The sequence below is a fragment of the Diabrotica virgifera genome, chromosome 7 (assembly GCF_917563875.1).
Source record: "Diabrotica virgifera virgifera chromosome 7, PGI_DIABVI_V3a".
Classification (NCBI taxonomy): domain Eukaryota; kingdom Metazoa; phylum Arthropoda; class Insecta; order Coleoptera; family Chrysomelidae; genus Diabrotica; species Diabrotica virgifera.
In genome coordinates, this window is record NC_065449.1 from 99,941,826 (window position 1) to 99,961,176 (window position 19,351).

Here is a 19,351-nt window from a genome sequence, read left to right on the forward strand (position 1 = left end):
ATGAATTATCAATACTGAGGATCGGCGGACGGCTTTGTAACGCCTCCATTCCCTACCAACAGAAACATCCCTTGCTTTTGCCACCCCATAATCATACGACCTCCCTCATACTAGAGTACGAACATAGGCGGCTCGGGCATGCTGGTGCTCAAACCGTTCTGAGCAATATTCGTTTACGTTTTTGGCCCCTTAATGGGCTCAGAGAGATCAAAAAAATCATTCGAAATTGCAATATGTGTTTTCGATTCAATAATCAAGTCTGCCAACAGATTATGGCAAGTTTGCCCTCTGATCGTGTAAATGTTTCTAGACCATTTCAGAAAGTTGGAATTGATTTCGGAGGATTCTTTCAAATAAAATCCTCAAGGCTTCGTAAATCTCCACTCATAAAATCATACATTGCGGTTTTTGTTTGCATGGTCACCAAGGCAGTTCACATAGAGCTAGTTCTTGGACTGTCTACTGACTCCTTTCTGAACGCTTTAAAACGTTTTGTCTCGAGAAGAGGAAATCCGTCAGTGATCTATAGTGACAACGCCACCAATTTTTTAGGTGCAAAAAATGTCCTACATGAGTTGTATCAATTTTTCAAAACTAATAATAATGTAAATATTATCTGTGACTTTCTTTCACAAAATGAGACCAAGTGGAAATTCATTCCACCTCGATCTCCGCATTGGGGTGGAATCTGGGAATCCGCCATCAAAAGCGCAAAATTTCATATCAAGAGATTGGTGGGTAATGCTTTGTTCACTTCAGAAGAGTTTAACACTATTCTTTGTCAAATCGAGGCAATACTAAATTCTCGGCCCTTAGGTCCAGTTTCTAATGAACCTACAGATTTAACCTGCCTTACACCGGGACACTTTCTGATAGGGTCTCCTCTCATCGCTTATCCTGAAAAGGATCTTTCACATTTAAACGAACATAGACTTTCCACCTTCCAGCAGATTTCTAAAATTCAACAAGTTTTTTGGAAACGTTGGTCGGTTGATTACTTAAATCGCCTTCAGAACCGGCCTAAATGGGCTGAAGAATATTCTAACCTGCAAGTAAATAAACTAGTTTTACTCAAGGAAGATAATGTACCTCCAATGATGTGGCCGTTGGCGCGCATCATTGAAGTATATCCTGGTAAGGATGGCAAAGTCCGTGTGGTTAAGCTCCGTACGGCTTCCGGAGAGTTTATCCGATCCATTTCAAAGCTTTCTTTATTACCAAATCAAACTCAACCTTAAAACGACCAACATGCTTATTTCTAGTTTTGTTACATTCTTCCTAACACTTTGTTTTTTCTGTTCCTGTTACTGTGTAATTTAGTTGAACCAGGGATGCTTCAACGCGGGGGAGAATGTTGAAACTTTATTATATAATCCAAATTCTAATCTTTGCTTTATTACGCCCCTAAAATTATGTCACATTTAATACACGATTTTGGCCTTCTTAAAAAATCTATCTCAAAAAATGAGTGACAATTCCTAAAAAAAATATTTGTCAATGTTACATATATTTAAAAAACGATAGCTTTTTCAATTATAATAGTTCATAATTAAGTCCAAATTAATATTTGGGACTTTTTTGTACAATATTAATTCTCGATGTGTCTGGCGTAAAAGCTAAACTTAGCTTTAGTAAGTGTAGTCTTTTTAAATAAACCAATTAGGAAAAAGAAGTAATTTATTCTACAACCAAGAGACGGAGAAAACGGTTTGGGAATTAATACCAAAGCGATACTTCTTCAATATATTATATAATATTATATTATATATAGTATATATAATAAATATATTAATATATTATATATATTATATAATACCTAATACAAAAAAATATTATTTTTATATTTTTTACGATTATTTTTGAAATTTGTCATTATAACTTTTTTTTCTTGTACATGAATATACTATATATTGCTCAATAAAGAGGGCTTACTTTCTGTTCTTTAAAATGGTGTATCATCTATATTTAAATATGTAATGGAAACCGAGTGATTCTTTGATATTTTTTTACCTGTATTATTTAATATTATTTCTTTTACAAAAATTACATAAACATTAGTCTTAGAAAACATCACTTTAGTTAAAATTATTTAAACGTTGACATTTAAAAAATTTTCAAAATCAAAGTCCATCTCTTCGTTATTATTAGCTTCAATAACTTGCTCTGACACCTCAGTTATCTTAGAGTTCCCACAATTAGTACCCATGCACATGCACCCTTTGCAGAATATTGAACAACTAATTCCTATCTTCCTACAACCGCAGTTTTTTGTACATCCTTTGGTACATTTACATGCTATTTTTTCAAGCAGTGCTTGAAGCAGGAGCTTTGACAGTAAATATTGGAATTTATCCATATTGTGAAGTTTGCCCGGCCGAGTCAAGTGGATCCAAAGTATTACCTATAAAAAATAAGCTTCAATCATAACACACAATCACATAAAAAAGTTATAATGGAGAATTTAAAAAATAATCCTAAAATCAAAAATCGTTGCAAGTACTTATTACATTTTAAAAAAGCATATCTTATTCAAAAATAATCCAAGAATTTTTTTATAATACACCATTTTAAAGTAAACAGAATAAGCTATCCTTTTTATTATATAATATATACCTAAATGTAGACAAAGAAGTTATAATGGGAAATTTAAAAAATAATCGTAAAAAATATAAAAACTCGTTAAAAGTATAAAGTCTTGAAAAAGATAACCTCTTTAAATGAAGTCGTACAACATTATACAGTAGAATATTTTAAAGGTAATTGATTTCTATTCCTCTTACATGTACCATTGCATATGCCTAAAGTTACGTAGAAAAAAGTTATAGAACAATATTTGCGAAATAACAAGGAAAATTGCCCAAAATTGCTGTGAGTGGTGAACTTTGAAAAATCATATTTCGAAAACTGTAAATCGTAATGACCGCTACCAAACATCAGTTTGAAGACAAAATATGTAAGTTTTTTTTCTGTGAAGAAATGTCTATACCTATATCCCCGTGGACAAAAGTTATGGGACAAAAAACAAAATTCCTTCTTTTGGGTTTCTTTGTGCTTTTTCTTTTGAATATATTTTTGTAAAACAAAGTATCTTTGGCTTTAAAAAGTTATATTTAGATAGGAAATTTAACCAGGAACAATTTTTATGTAGACGTGTTTGTAACAAAAGTGCATAGAACTCACCCTAATGTAACGTGTGCCCAGGGACTAATTCACCCATTACTCAAAAACGCACCCCTTTAAATGGTAGCACTCCGCGGTTTTTTCATATATAGAGATTCATTGACCATATGAAATAATAAAACCCCGTTAACGTTGTAGTTCCTTTCTATAGTACATAATCAATAGCCTATTATCAAGAATGAACTTTATTAAAAATCGGTACCTATAGATCTCAGCTAACATATATTATGAATATCTCAACTTCCTAATGAGAATATATATATATAAATCCCGTTCACAGCGTAATACGCCTTTGGGTTCCCGTTCGCCAAGCCTGTCTATTCTGCCAGTCTTCTTCAGATAGATTTCTTGCTGACATTGCTTTTGAGATTCCTTGGATCCATGTTGTTGGTGGTCGTCCTCGTTTTCTTTTCTCTGGTGGTACCCATTCTAATATCTTTTTGGGTAGTCTTTCTTCCCCCATACGTCTAACATGTCCGTACCATATTAGTTGTTGTTTTTCGATGTCTTCTATAATTGATCTTTGTACTTTCATTTGTCTCCTGATGTCCTCATTTTTCACATGTTCTAATCTAGACTTTCCCGCTGCTCTCCTCCAAAAATCCATTTTAACTGCCAATAGGTTACCTTTAAGTTTTTGTGATAACTGCCACACTTCTGAGCCATAGACGATTACTGGTTTTAATATGGTATTATATATTCGTTTTTTCGTTTCCGGTCTTATATTTTTTTGCCATAATACTGAATTCAACGCACCTATAACTTGTTTTCCTTTGGTTATTCTGTCTTTTATGGCTTCATCACTTCGTCCTGTCTTTGTCAGTTTTACCCCCAAATATGTACATTGGTCACATTTCTTAATAGTTTCATCTTCTAAGTCGAGGTCATCTGGATTATTTTCTCCTCCTACGCAAAGATATTGTGTTTTTTGGACATTTATTCGAGGCCCCATTTTTTGTACTCTTCCATTAGTTTTCTAGCCATATACTCCAGGTCTTCTTTGTCTTGGGCAATAACTACCTGGTCATCTGCATAGTGCAACGTATATAACGTTTCATCCCCAATAGATAGCCCCATCCATTTACACTTCTTCTTCCAGTGCCTGAGTGCTTCATCGATATATATGTTGAACAGTATGGGAGATAAACAACAACCTTGCTTAAGTCCTTTTGTTACCTGGAAACCATTAGACACCTCTTTTCCTATTTTAACTTTTGCTATTGTGTTCTTATAAAGCTCTTTAATAGCATCGATTAGTGTAACGCTGATACTGGTTTTCTCCAATACTTTCCACAACTTCGCAACAGGCACGGTGTCATATGCTTTTGTTAAATCGACTAAGAGTAAATGCACTTCTCGAGATCTCAGTGTTCTTTTCTCAAGTATTTGGGATAAGCAGAAAATACTATCTATTGTGGATCGTCCTGCTCTGAATCCGTTTTGTTCTTCTGACTCAAAAGGGCGGTATTCTTCGCATATGCGTTCTTTTATAATTCTTCCATATAATCTGCTAAGCGTACTCGTAACAGTTATACCCCGATAGTTATTGCAATCTTCCTTATTTCCTTTCTTATGGATAGATGTAATCCATCCTTCTTTCCAACTTTGTGGCACTGGTTCTCCATGCAAGTGCCTATTGAAAACTTCTGTTAGAATCTCGAATAGTTTGTTGGTTCCATTTTTTATTAACTCTGCATATATCCCCTCTGGACCAGGAGCACGTCCATTTTTCAGCCGTGATACAGCTTTTTTAGTGTCTTCTACGTTGATTGCTAATGGCTCCCCTTGAATCAGGACTTCATGTTGTTCTATGTTTTTGTATTCCGGTCTTTCTTCTACTAACAGTGTTTTATAGTGTTTTTCCCATTTTTCAGGTTCTATGGAGTGTATGGCTATTTGTTCTGTTTTGTTGGATCTGATGTTTTTTATAAACCTCCAGGATTCTCTTGATTTGCGGCCGCCGATGTACGTATCTAATTCCTGACATTTTCTTTCCCAGCTTTGATTTTTTGACTCTATTACCGTTGATTTAAATTTATTTACCATTTCTCTATATTCTCTTTTATGTTCTTGATCTTTTGTTCCCAGCCATCTGTGATATAATTTTTGCTTTTGTTCTTTCATTTCCTGTAGTTCATCATTCCACCAATTATTTGTCTTTCTGGGTTTATTTTCTCTTATACCTAAGGCTTCTTTGGCGGCTTGATGTATTCCTTTTTTTATTATTCTATGTAGCTCTTCTGTTGTTTTATGTTTGAATTCCTGTGGTAGTTGTTGCTCTAATCTTTTTTTATACAATTCTCTAGTACTATCGTTGTCTAAACTTGTTAGATTGTACTGCAGTTGTTTAACTTCTACTGAGTGATTTTCGTTTATGTTTTGATTTTGTTGGTGTTTACCAACAAAATCAAATGTTGGTGTTAACCTAATGAGAATCAGTTGCACTAAACTCACTCCAAACTTCAGACAGGTTATACATAATAAAAAATTTCATTTTTCTCACTGTTAATTTAATTTTGTAAAGAGTTTTTTTTAACGAAAACAATTTTTTTAAACCAATTTAAAATTACCTTTTTGGCCCGAAAAATATATTTTTAGGTTTTTTGGGTAATTGTTAACAAAAAATGGCTCTTGTTATATTTCTGAAAATTTAAAAGCTTTCGAGTTAGAAGTTCTAAAATCTGAAAAATGCGAAAATACGCATTTTTTTATGCTTAAAAACTTATATATTTATGTAAAGTATTAGTTTTCAGGTGGCCAAGTACCTGAATTGAAGTTTATATATTTAATTTCAAGATTTCAACGAGTCATCGGGGCTGATTTTCAATATAGACCGTTGCTTTTTAATTGTTAATTATACGCCTCCACTCGACTTCTAAATCACAGCGTGTCGCACTTTAAGGTGCGTCTCTGTCGCACTTATACATATCATACGTATACGTACTTATGCAAAAAATTCCCAACAAATACTTGACATTTATTAAAATCTTATAATTTATTATAACCGTAGTTTTTTTAATAATTTAACAATTAAAAATTTTAACAATTAAAAACAAATGTTTATATTAAAACAAGCCCCGATTACTCGTCAGAATCTTGAAATTTAATGTTTAAACTTCAATTTAGGTACAACCGCAAAAATAGTAATTTAAGTGTTGCTTTGAAAATGTATATTTTCGCATTTTTCAGATTTTAAATCGCTTAAAACTCGAAATCTATCAAGTTTTGAGAAAATGATAAAAGATTTTTGTTGTTTAAGATGACCCCAAAATGCTAAAAACATATTTTCGGGGGAAAAAGGTGATGTTTTGAACTTCTTAAAAAAAATTGGTAAACAATTTCCAAAAATGTTGCCCGTAATTTATTATAACCGTAGTTTTTTTAATAATTTAACAATTAAAAATTTTAACAATTAAAAACAAATGTTTATATTAAAACAAGCCCCGATTACTCGTCAGAATCTTGAAATTTAATGTTTAAACTTCAATTTAGGCACAACCGCAAAAATAGTAATTTAAGTGTTGCTTTGAAAATGTATATTTTCGCATTTTTCAGATTTTAAATCGCTTAAAACTCGAAATCTATCAAGTTTTGAGAAAATGATAAAGATTTGTGTTGTTTAAGATGACCCCAAAATGCTAAAAACATATTTTCGGGGGAAAAAGGTGATGTTTTGAACTTCTTAAAAAAAATTGGTAAACAATTTCTGCCCAAAAATGTTGCCCGGAACCCTTCTGATTTGTTTATAGGGGATATTTTTAATAAGAATCCGCCCAGGAACCGAATCAGAGAACAGTCAGACACAGGTAGCATTAAATCCGAAACGCGGAAGTGTCATAGGTTTTCGAAACGGACCCTCGGGGAATATAATTGGTGACCCCTGGCCTAAAGCATAGAAGGCCAAACCTCGACGCTCATACACGGGAGCTGAGTAAAATCGAAAAGAGTATGCCAACGCCTTCTATTCATTCGCCTTCATTCCGATAGAATGGACCATTACTTATATGAGTTTATATGAGTTTATTTAGCACAGATAGAGATATTCACCACGTTATTCTTCCTCTTAAGGTGCCGTGCATTTCTGCGTAAGCAGCTACCGTATATTGTCTTGTCAGGAGAGATGTTAGACAGTCAGGATTAAATTTTTGGCAGCATTGCGAGCTTTTCATAGCTGCGGATTCCTGTCCATTGGCAAATATTACGCAGCCATGACATCTTTTTGCGTCCTAGACCTCTCTTACCATCCTAGACCTATCCTCCTAGTATACATCCTTGGCTTACTCCCTTTTTATTGAGAATTCGTCCGTTTTGTTGAAATTTTGAAGACTTGTATATCCATGGCATCAAATCCCAACTCATGTAGATATTATATTATTAGTTCATATTTTACGTTATCAAAAAATGCTTTCTCATAATCGATGAAATAAAGAAAAACATCCTTTCATTGATATACACAATTCTGTATTAATATTAATTTGAATACTAAAGATCGTCTCTCTGAAGTCCATTTTACTTAAAAATTATTTTTATACAGGTAATATTAAAATTATCCAAATGTATTAAAATTACAGAACGTTTTCGATCTAATCGGACCATCATCGATAAAAACATAGTTTGGACCTCGGAGGTAAACTACACTATGTCAAAATGGTGCTGTTTTGAAAAAGTTCCTTCATTCCACTTATTTTATTAGTTGGATTATATAAATTGGATATATATTATCATTAAAATATGGTCATATTGTCTTTAAAATAATTATAGGATATATTAGATTTTCATTAACATCCTAAGTGCTCTAAACTTTGTTGCAAACACACGCTAAACACATTTGCTCGAAATGACATAGTGTAGTTTATCTCCGAGGTCCTCAGTTAGAAATTGAAACTATCCACTTGAAAAGGTGTAATAACCTTTAAATTACTTATTAATTGTATTGAAAATTAAAATTAAAGGGACATGAGGTCGATATTAATACATTTCACTTTGTGTGTATATACAACACTCTGTCTTCTTCTTGACTGGCTTTACAACTCGGGGTGAGTCTTCGCCGCATCCACTATGGCCCTCCATCGTCTGCGATCTTGCGCTTCGATTTGCCATTGTTGTACCCCAATCCTAGATAGATCGGTTTCAACATCATCCTTCCATCTTTTTCTGGGACGGCCCACTGATCTTCTACCGTCTGGTCTCTCGAAGAACACTGTCTTTAGCACTCTGTCTTCCTCTGATCTTACTACATGACCTGCCCATCTTATCCGATTAGCTTTTATATGTCTGAGATGTTTTCAGTACCATATAGAGTCACCAATTCAGCATTGCGGCGCCTTCTCCACTCTCCTGTCAATTCATCTCTTTGAGGACCAAATATCATTCTGAGGACTTTCCTTTCAAATATCAGCAATTTATTTATTTCTCGCTGATGTAGAGTCCATGTTTCACTCCCATATGTAACAACTGGGCGAATAATTGATATGTACAGTCTTAATTTAGATTGTCTTTTCAGCAGCTTAGATCTTAATAATGATGATAGGGAGTATAATGCTCTATTTCCCGCAGCTATTCTTGCTGAGACCTCTTTTTCTATGTGATTGTCCTCTGTGATTACTGCTCCCAGATATTTAAACTCTTTTACTACTTCAAAGTTGTGGTCATTAATAGTTACGTTCTGCCTAACTCTTGGTCTTGGATTTTTGGTCACCAGCATATATTTCGTCTTCTCTTCATTTATTCGAAGGCCCAGGTTACCTGTTTCCTCCTCGAGCTGTGAAAACACCTCCCTTACGTCTCTTGTAGAATGTGCGACTGCATCTAGATCATCGGCAAAGGCCAACAATAGTTTTGATCCTCGATTTGCGAATCCCCCTGTTAGTTCAGACGATATTTTACTTATTGCGTATTCTAAAGCCAAATTGAATAGCAATGGTGATAAAGGGTCTCCTTGTCTAAGCCCTGATGTTATACTAAATGGCATCGATTTTCTGTTTCCTATCTTTACCTGTGCATATGAGTCTGCCACGCACATTTGAGTGAGCTGCACTAATTTTCTTGGTATTCCCATTTCTAGCATTGCTAGCCATAGTCTGCTTCTTTTTATCGAGTCATATGCTTGCTGGAAATCTACGAAGATTTGGTGTACATCTCGGTTGAATTCCCAGTTTTTTTCTAATATTTGTCGGATGGTAAATATTTGATCTATTGTTGACCTTCCACTTCGAAAGCCGCATTGGTAGTCGCCTAGAATATCTTCCGAATATGGAGTGAGTCTGTTTAGTAAGATAATTGATAGAATCTTATACGCTGTACTAATAAGCAATATGCCTCTGTAGTTTCGGAATTGCTCTTTATTTCCCTTCTTATGTATGGGTATTATAACGCTTCCATTCCATTCTCTAGGCATTTTCTGCTGTTGCCATACTCTGAGAATAATGTCATACAATTTTTGATGTAAAACGTTTCCTCCTTTTTTTATCAATTCTCCATTTACACCATCATTTCCTGGTGCTTTGTGATCTTTAAGAGATGCTATTGCATTCTTTACTTCTTGGAGTGTTGGTGGTGGTATTTCCACATCTGCAGAATGAAATTTAGTCTCTGATTCCTCCATCTCACTTTCAATATTTAGTAAATTCCGAAAGTATTCCTTCCATCGCTCTACGATTTCTGTTTCCATCATTATCAGTTCACCTGCTTCATTTCTCATAGCTTGTGTTACCCCAACATTTCCACCTTGTCTGACTGTCTTCACTTCCCTAAAGAATTTTCTTATTTGATTCCTCTCGCCACTTATTTCCATTACTCGTATTTGCTGTTCTATGTAGCTTCTCTTTTTAGTTCTGAGTAGTTGCCTTGTCTGTGCCCTCGTTCTGTGAAAATCTGCTTTGTTCTCATCTGTAGGGTTTTGTAGCATTTTCATTCTTTTGTGAGTTTTTGTTTCCAGCATTTCTTCGCATTGTTTGTCAAACCATTTCTGTTTTGGGCGAGTCCTCTTTTTCCCAATGGTTTCTTTCGCTGCTTGTTCTATCACTGATGCCACTCGCTGCCATGCATCTCCTAGGTCTACATTTTGGTCTTCCTCTCCCAGCAATTGAAATCTGTTGCTTATGGCTACTTGGTACTCCAGTTCTTTATTTGGTGTTTGAAGAGCTTCTATGTCCCATCTTTCTCTTTGTTCTTGTTGCTCCATCTTCTGTACTGATATTCGTGTTCTCAACTTTGATTTTACAAGAAAATGATCACTATCGCTGTCAGCTCCTCTCATACTTCGTGTATTAATAATGCTACTAGAGTGTCTTGCATCAATGAGGACATGATCTATTTGGTTACGTGTTCTTCCATCATTTGACACCCATGTGACCTTGTAAATGTCCTTTCTTTCAAATTGGGTGGATTTAATAATCATGTTATTAGATATTGCGAATTGTGTTAGCCGGTGTCCATTATCATTTGTTGTATCGTGTAGGCTATATTTACCAATTACTTCTCTTAAATAGTCTTCCTTACCTAGTTTAGCATTACAGTCCCCCATTACTATTTTGATGTCATGTTTTGGCGCTGCTTTATACTGTTGGTCTAGTAATTCGTAAAATTCGTCCTTCCTATCTTCTTCGGCATCTTCTGTTGGGGCATAAATTGAGAATATAGTGAGATTGAACCACTTACCTTTGAGTCCAATATAGCAGATACGTTCGTTTATTGGCTTGAAATCTATCACTGCCGTTTTTAATCTTTTTGCAATTACGAATCCACATCCGTATTCATGTCTGTTCTCACTACCCGACCAAAAGACTATAACATCTTCCATTTCTAAATTTCCCGTTGCTGTCCATCTTATTTCCTGTATTGCTGTTATATCCATGTTATATTCTTGCAGTTGTCTAATGGCTCTTGTCGCTATTCCAGGTCTGTACCAACTTAACACATTCCACGTACTTATGCAAATATCCTTATTCCGTTACGTGTGTCGTTTATATCGAGTATCCGTCTTGTTCCGAGGCAATAGTTTCTGTTTCGTGGCTTCAAAATTTTCATATGTACGGGACGCCGCCCCATAGCACAACCCCCTTTTCGGAGGACCATTTCACCCGCTCTCGTCCGTTCCCGACCCCACTTTCCACCCGGGTTTGATACCGGATCTCCGGCGGGGTTGCTCGGTTTAACAGGAGGTACCAGCGTGAAGGTGAGAGTCGGATTTGAGTAGAAGAGGCTAAGTGGAGTAAACTGGAATCAACTCCATATATTCGCATTCTACCCCTTTACCACCCCCTTTACCCTCTGTATGTTATATTATTATTGGAATCCCTACTTTAGTACGAGTTCAACCATATGTATTACTTGGTATTTTATCTAGTCACGAAGCTCAAGCGATTATTTTTGCAGTTACTCGAGCGCGTCAGATTATCATATGGGGAGAAACCTGGTACCCTGCAGATGTACCTCTACCATATATTGGCTCTTAACACAGGTGAGTTCGTTAAGGGGGGCCCAAAAAAGAACTAGCCTTAAAACAACTCGAAATTGTCAGATTAAGATAAGGTAAGTTAAGTATATCGTCCCTTAGCTTACATCACCGCTCAAGTCGAAAATTAACGGTTTTCAGATTTTAATACCATTGGATAGATCTGCTCATTGCGCATCTAACCATTTGTCACATAATTTAGATTTCAGTCAATCAGATGCCGTAATTTAAAAAGAAGTGACACCGCGCAAGTCGTCAACACCTGTATCATGGTCAACACCGCACAAGTCGCTCTGTGATTATTATGTTTGTACGTGAGTTTTACTGCTGAAAAGTCTAGTATCCAAGAAGTTTTTATAGAATTAAGAGGTTAGCTATATAATAAAGTAATGTTTATTCATTTACGCGTATTAATATAGAAAGAAATGATAATAAAATAACGGTGTTTTACTAACGGTATTTTTTAACTTAGGCGGTGTTTCAAAAAGTAGCTGTTTTCGTCTCCTGTAAAGTTAGTAAGAATGACTTATGCGGTGTTGTTAGCTAAGGGACGATATGCAAAAGTGTGTATATTTTAAAAATCTGACGATTTGAGCCGGACGTAAGGAAATGGGTGAGTCCCAAAGTTTCACAAGAAAAACCGAATATTTCGCGAAATGAATAACAGATCGAAAAACTAAAAAATGTATGCTTAATATTTTTTAAAAATCTATCGAATGATACCAAACACTACTTCCCACGGAGAGGGGTGGGGGGTAAATTTAATATTTTAAATACGAATCCCGTGATATTTCGCGAAATGAACATCAGATCGAAAAACTGAAAAATACACTTATTCAATATTTTTGAAAAATCTATCGAATGGCACCAAACACGACCCCCCACAGAGGTGGGGTGGGGGTTACTTTAAAATCTTAAATGGGAGCCCCCATTTTTTATTGCAGATTTGGATTCCTACGTAAAAATAAGTAACTTTTGTTCGAAACATTTTTTCGAATAATGGAAAGATGGCGTTATAATCGGAAAAACGATTGTTGGAAATGGAAAATTAAATTAAAAAATGGCAAGCGCCCACTAAAATGGAAAACTTTACTTAAACTTTTTTTGGTTTTAGGACCTACTCTTCACAACCCAATAGGTCCCCATAACGCTCGACTGACTGCACATTTAGCATACTTTGTTCCCCTACTATAAATAAATAAAATTTCTCAATACCAAATAGTTTTGAAGTAATTCAGTAAATATAGAATGCCGTGATTTTGACATTAATTCATAAAACTAACCATAGCTTGACGTTTATTAAAAAGTTGTGTAAAATAAATTGTATTAAGAGGCTACAGTAGCGATCAACAGGTAGCAACAAACGCGTTCCAAGATTGTGGCTCTAATTTTGAATATTTTGTCGAGATATTTGGCACACATATTCGTAATATAATAAATAATGGCGGTACAGGGCCCAATTTCAGAAATTTGTTAGTACGGGGAAATTACTCTATAACTAAATAAAATATTGAACAAAGGAGCCTGTACCGCCATTAAGAAGAAAAAAAAACTTTCTTCAAATAAACTTTTTTATCACATGCCTAGATTTTGTGTAATCTTGGAATTACTAAAATTGTTTATTTCTAACACGAAATCGAACATATTATAACTAAATAACTTATTAGGCAACATAGAGAAATTATCACTGTCATTTTGACAAACCGGCGTCAGATTTTCTCTAATCTGTTCTGTCATCTTTATCGATATCTGTTCAGTGCAGTAGTGTGTTAATTTAAGAATTCGTTATTGTTGTTTCATAGGAAAGTAGTGTTTATTGATAGTTAATTTATTATATATTTGTTGTTCTATAAGTTGTTGGCCCCTTTGAAAGAATATATTGTTGTTAATTGTGAGTTTTAGTTTACGTAAAAATATTTAGAATTCTAATGCGAGTATATAAAGTTTTAGGAGGATTTTTTATTCTAAAAATATTATCAATAGTTTAACAAAATGGAAAAAGTAAATCAAATGAAAAATAAAGTGAAACCTTTCAAGAAAAAGTCCATTAAAAACATGCCAACGTTATGCGAAAATCGAAATTTGTTTCGTTTCACAACAAAAAATGATTAGTTATTATTGTTTTATTATTAGATATTTCATGCAAATACCTTTTTAAATACCTATCTTAACATAAAATTTTCACCCATTTTGGTTTATTTTTATAAATATCTATTTATTAATAATAAAATCGTTTTCTATTACTTCCATTTAGCGCTACTATGATATTGTCAAAATATTAATCTTAGATAATGTCAAAGATTACCACTGTTGCCAAAGTTTATGATTCTATCTCTCTAAGTTATATTTTGTTGCTACCTGTTGATCGCTACTGTTTACTCTTAATAACCACAACTGACAGTTGTTTTATGTGTTTTAAAATCTCTACAATAAAGATGGTTTTTAATGAAAAAAAGCGAATTACCGTGAATTATGGTAAAGTACCAACTTGGTCAACGATACTTTTCCAAACCATTCTCCTATCCATAAGGCGATGGTACAAAAAATGTAGCGCTTTGAGGAAACTGGACGAGTAAAAGATGGCATTCGAATAGGTGACCAAAAGACTATGGTAAATTACAATACAATTTAGATTTAATGCAGAGTTTCCACATATATCCTCATGCAGAGCTGTACAAATACATGATGTAGGTGATTCTTTAATTTTGCATGTAGGCATAGTTGTTCCATTTTACCTTTGCCCATGCGTCATGATTCATTTTCAAACAAATTAAATCAAAACATAAAGTAAAACGTACGTCGATGTGTATAGCATATAGTATACAGTGTACACAATGTATATACACATCGACGTACGTTTCACTTTATGTTTTGACTTAATTTGTTTGAAAATGAATCATGACGCATGAGCAAAGATAAAATGGAACAACTATATAACATAAGAATTCATTTAAACCTTACAAAATCCAGTTGTTGCAAGAATTTAATGAAGATGACTACGACCGTAGATTACAGTTCAGTGAGGTAATAATGAATTACCTCACAAAATGTAGGTACAGTAAAGTACGGAAATATTCCTGTTAGCTGATAAAAATATTTATTGTCTGGGCTGATTATCGGAGAATAGGTCATTTTTGGGAAAAGTTATTTACCAGCAATTTTATTGCTGCAATCGAAGCTTATGATTATATATATTAATAATATAGGTATGCAAAGTCTGCAGATAGTGTGCTACTTTTTTTATTAACAAAATGGCGCCTACAAAACGTGTTTTTTTCAATTTTTGCTCCATAACTCCGAACATTTTAACTTTACACCAAAAACACCCTAATAAAAATTCACCGGAATTAAATTCTGCATAAAGAAATGTTTTTCCCGATCTGCTCTACCGAAAATTTTCCTCGGAAGATGCGGGTTTTCCCAACAAAATCCTTAAATTTCAAATAAAGTTTTAGATAAGTAATTATCTACCAATAAATAAATAACTCGGTGACATAAAAGCTTTCTTGGTTTAGATTATAGTTTCAGAAGCCGGTGAAAATTAAACGAATATTTTAGCAACAATTCAATTGTTGATTATTAATTTACGGTCGCAATAATAACCAAAATAATTATGATACACTGATCAAACTTTGAAATCTTATAAAGATGAGATGCCTATTTAATCTTTTGTCGACAAAATATAAATTTTTAATTTTTTTGAATAATCTTTAAATGTTTACAAAAAATAGTTATAAACAAATTAACGTTTCTCAGAAAGTTTTTATTATATTCTAATTTTAAAAAATAAGTAAAATGCGTATTTCAAAGATCTTGAAAATGAATGATTTAAAACTTTTTTGCAACCATTTGCAAAAAAGTTATGAAACAGCAAAATAAACATACGATTACTACGTTGTTAATAATTTTTTTTTAATTCTTTCAAAGCGTAAACGTGAGTTTAAAGTACAAGCTAATTGCTTACAAAAAATATCAATTATTAGTTTAATGGTTATATTTTAATTAAAGATTATAAATATTTTTTTTGTAATTTACACGCGCGAAAGTAGACTAATACAGTACCGTAGCTAAATTTTCACACTAGGCCGACGTAGAGTAGTATTTGTATGCTACGTGTCAATCGCTTCGAGTGAACATTTTAGTTCCGGCTCTGTATCGAGCCTACTATCGCGCTAAAAATTACAAAAAAAAACATTTTTAATCTTTGATTAAAATATAACCATAGAACTAATGTTTGATATTTTTTGAGAGTAATTAGTTTGTACCATACACTCACTTTTAAGCTTTGAAACAATTATAACAAATTATAAACAACGGAATAATCGTATGTTTACTTTGCTGTTTCATAACTTTTTTGCAAATGGTTAGAAAAAAATGTTAAAGCATTCATTTTCAAGACCTTTGAAATACGCATTTTAGGTATTTTTAAAATTATAATATAATAAACAATTTCTGAGAATTGTTAATTTGTTTATAACTATTTTTGTTAACATTTAAAGATTATGCAAAAAAATGAAAAATTTATATTTTGTCGACAAAATATTAAATAGGCTTCACATCTTTATAATCTTTCTAAGTTTGATCAATGTCTCATGATTATTTTGGTTGTTATTGCGACTGTAAATTGTTAATTAACAATAGAATTGTTGCTAAAATATTCGTTTAATTTTCACCGCCTTCTGCAGTTATAATCTATACCAAGAAAGCTTTTATTTCACCAAGTTATTTCATTATTGATAAATAATTACTTGCCCAAAAAATTGATTTGAAAATTCGAGATTTGGATGGGAAAACCCACATTTTCCGAGGAAAATTTTCGTCGAAGCAAATCGTAAAAAACATGCCTCTATGTAGAATTAAATTGGGGTGAATTTTTATTTGAGTGCTTTTGGCGTAAAGTTAAAATCTTCGGAGTTATAGACCAATCATTGAAAAAAAACACGATTTGGGGGCGCCATTTTGTTAATAAAAAAAGTAGCACACTATCTGCGGACTTTGCATACCTATATTATTATTATTTAGGATCATAATATTCGATTCCGGTAATATAGTTGCTGGTAAATAACTTTCCTTTTTACTTTACTAATTAGACCAGCGTATTATAACTATTTTTTTTTTTTCAAAATTTAGAGATTATGCAAAAAAACGAAAAATTTATATTTTGTCGATAAAATATTAAATAAGCATCTCAGCTTTATAATCTTTATAAGTTTGATCAATGTATCATGATTATTTTGGTTATTATTGCGATTGTAAATTGTTAATTAACAATTGAATTGTTGCTAAAATATTCGTTTAATTTTCACCGGCTTCTGGAATTACAATCTATACCAAGAAAGCTTTGATGTCACAAAGTTATTTAATTATTGATTAATAATTACTTACCTAAAACTTTATTTGAAAATTAGAGATTTTGTCGGGAAACCCCGCATTTTCCGAGGAAAATTTTCGTGGGAGCAAATCGGGAAAAACAAATCTCTATGCAGAATTTAATTGCGGTGAATTTTTACTATGTGAAAGTAGCACACTATCTGCGGACTTTGCATACCTATATTATTATTATTAAGATCATAATATTCGATTCCGGTAATAAAATTGCTGGTAAATAACTTTCCTTTGTACTTTACTAATTAGACCAGCGTATTATAACTATTTTTTTTTCAAAATTTAAAGATTATGCAAAAAAACGAAAAATTTATATTTTGTCGATAAAATATTAAATAAGCATTTCAGCTTTATAATCTTTATAAGTTTGATCAATGTATCATGATTATTTTGGTTATTATTGCGATCGTAAATTATTAATTAACAATTGAATTGTTGCTAAAATATTCGTTTAATTTTCACCGGCTTCTGGAATTACAATCTATACCAAGAAAGCTTTGATGTCACTAAGTTATTTAATTATTGATTAATAATTACTTACCTAAAACTTTATTTGAAAATTAGAGATTTTGTCGGGAAAACCCGCATTTTCCGAGGAAAATTTTCGTCGGAGCAAATCGGGAAAAACAAATCTCTATGCAGAATTTAATTGCGGTGAATTTTTATTTGGGTGTTTTTGATGTAAAGTTAAAATCTTCGGAGTTATAGAGCAATAATTGAAAAAAATACGATTTGTCAGCGCCATTTTGTTTATAAAAAAAGTAGCACACTATCTGCGGACTTTGCATACCTATATTATTAATATATAGGATCTTATAATTCGATTTCAGCAATAAAATTGCTGGTAAATACCTTTTCCATGAATTTTGCTAATTAGCCCAGAGTATTATTTAACTAAAATTGATAGGTGGATCTAGTCTACAACTCTCCTGGTGGCGAGATAAGATCTATTAGTAGGGATAATCTAGATTACTCTTAAAGTTGAAATCAATTTCAAACATTAGTAAAAATCAAGAAAAATAATGCAAAACATTCACCTGTTAAATACGGAAGTTCTGATATCCAATGATTTGGGAATAAAATATTTTTCAGTTTTAAGTCTCTGGTCAAATTTAGAGAAGGCTGGTTAAATATAATATCAAAACAATTGAATATTCCGAATGTTACATTATGTTTTGTTCTAATTGTAGTAATATCCATTTCTTTGGGTTTAGACAGTTGATATTCCCCGAATAAATTCCATTTGCGGTATCTAAAACAAAATATTTTCATAATAGATATTTGTATTGTTCGAATTAAAAATGAATGAAATAGATAGATAGATGGACTCTATTCCCTGATCCATCTCTATTTTTAACCCTGAAAGAGTACGGAATCCTAAGCGTGTAAGAGGGATATTTTGGTGATTATCTACTTATACGGCAGTCAATGAGGGTATTTAGTTCCGAATTCTATCCTACTACATCGATTTACTTGATATCTTCACAGTAAGTAGGGAATAGCTCAAGAAACAAAGTCTACCCTATGCCGATGTGCGCTTTTATCTTGGGGGGTGGTTCCCACCCCTTCTCCTGGGTGAAAAATGTTTTTGTTAAAATAGCCACTGAAGAGGCTAGAGAACCTACTTTTAAGCAAAAACTATTCTATAATTATTTTTTGAAAACTCAATACTTTTTGAGTTATTCGTGGTTGAAAATTGGCCATTTTCATTGAAAAATTACACCTTTTCGGACGGATTTTTGCGAATACCTTAACAACTATACATCTAACAAAAAAACTTTATACAATATTTCTGTGGGTTATAAAAAACAAAGAGCTTTGTTCCTTCATAAATCTTCTAGTTAAAATACAAAGAGGGGTATGGTAGGTAAGAAGAGTTTGTTTTTTTGCTGCATGTTCAAATCGGTTTATTCCACTTGAAATAACAGAGAAACTGTCGAAACCAAGTAAGAAACCACTAACTTTTGTAGGGCTTGAAAAGACCTTTAAAATGAGTAATACTAAATGTCGATCACATTCAAACTAAGCGAGATATTCTGCAAAAAAGTTGATGACTAATGTATTTTAAAAAGAAATAGTATATTTAACGCCTCATCCATCAGAACATTAAATACATCGTTTTCCTTCTACAATACTTTTTATTATAGTGTTATTAATATGTTCAAAAAGTTGGACTGGATTAAAATGAACGGTTTTTGAAAAAAATAAGAAAAAATTATAGAGCGCATTTTTAAATGTTCTTAAAAATCTTCATTTCCTCCATGTAACTCGAAAAAGATAAGAGATACGAAAAAAAAATATTACACAAAAATGTAGGGCTTTTTCAGATAT

General features: G+C 32.9%; 1 protein-coding gene across 2 annotated transcripts in view; it reads right to left on the reverse strand.

The window, feature by feature from the left end:
- Positions 1–19,351, reverse strand: part of LOC114340495 (vanin-like protein 3) — a 132,642-nt gene that overhangs the window by 60,003 nt on the left and 53,288 nt on the right. For both annotated transcript variants that reach the window (XM_050657296.1, XM_050657297.1), the window contains exon 4: positions 18,058–18,272. In XM_050657296.1, coding sequence (XP_050513253.1) covers positions 18,058–18,272 — 215 coding nt within the window. The remainder of the gene's footprint in view (positions 1–18,057; positions 18,273–19,351) is intronic.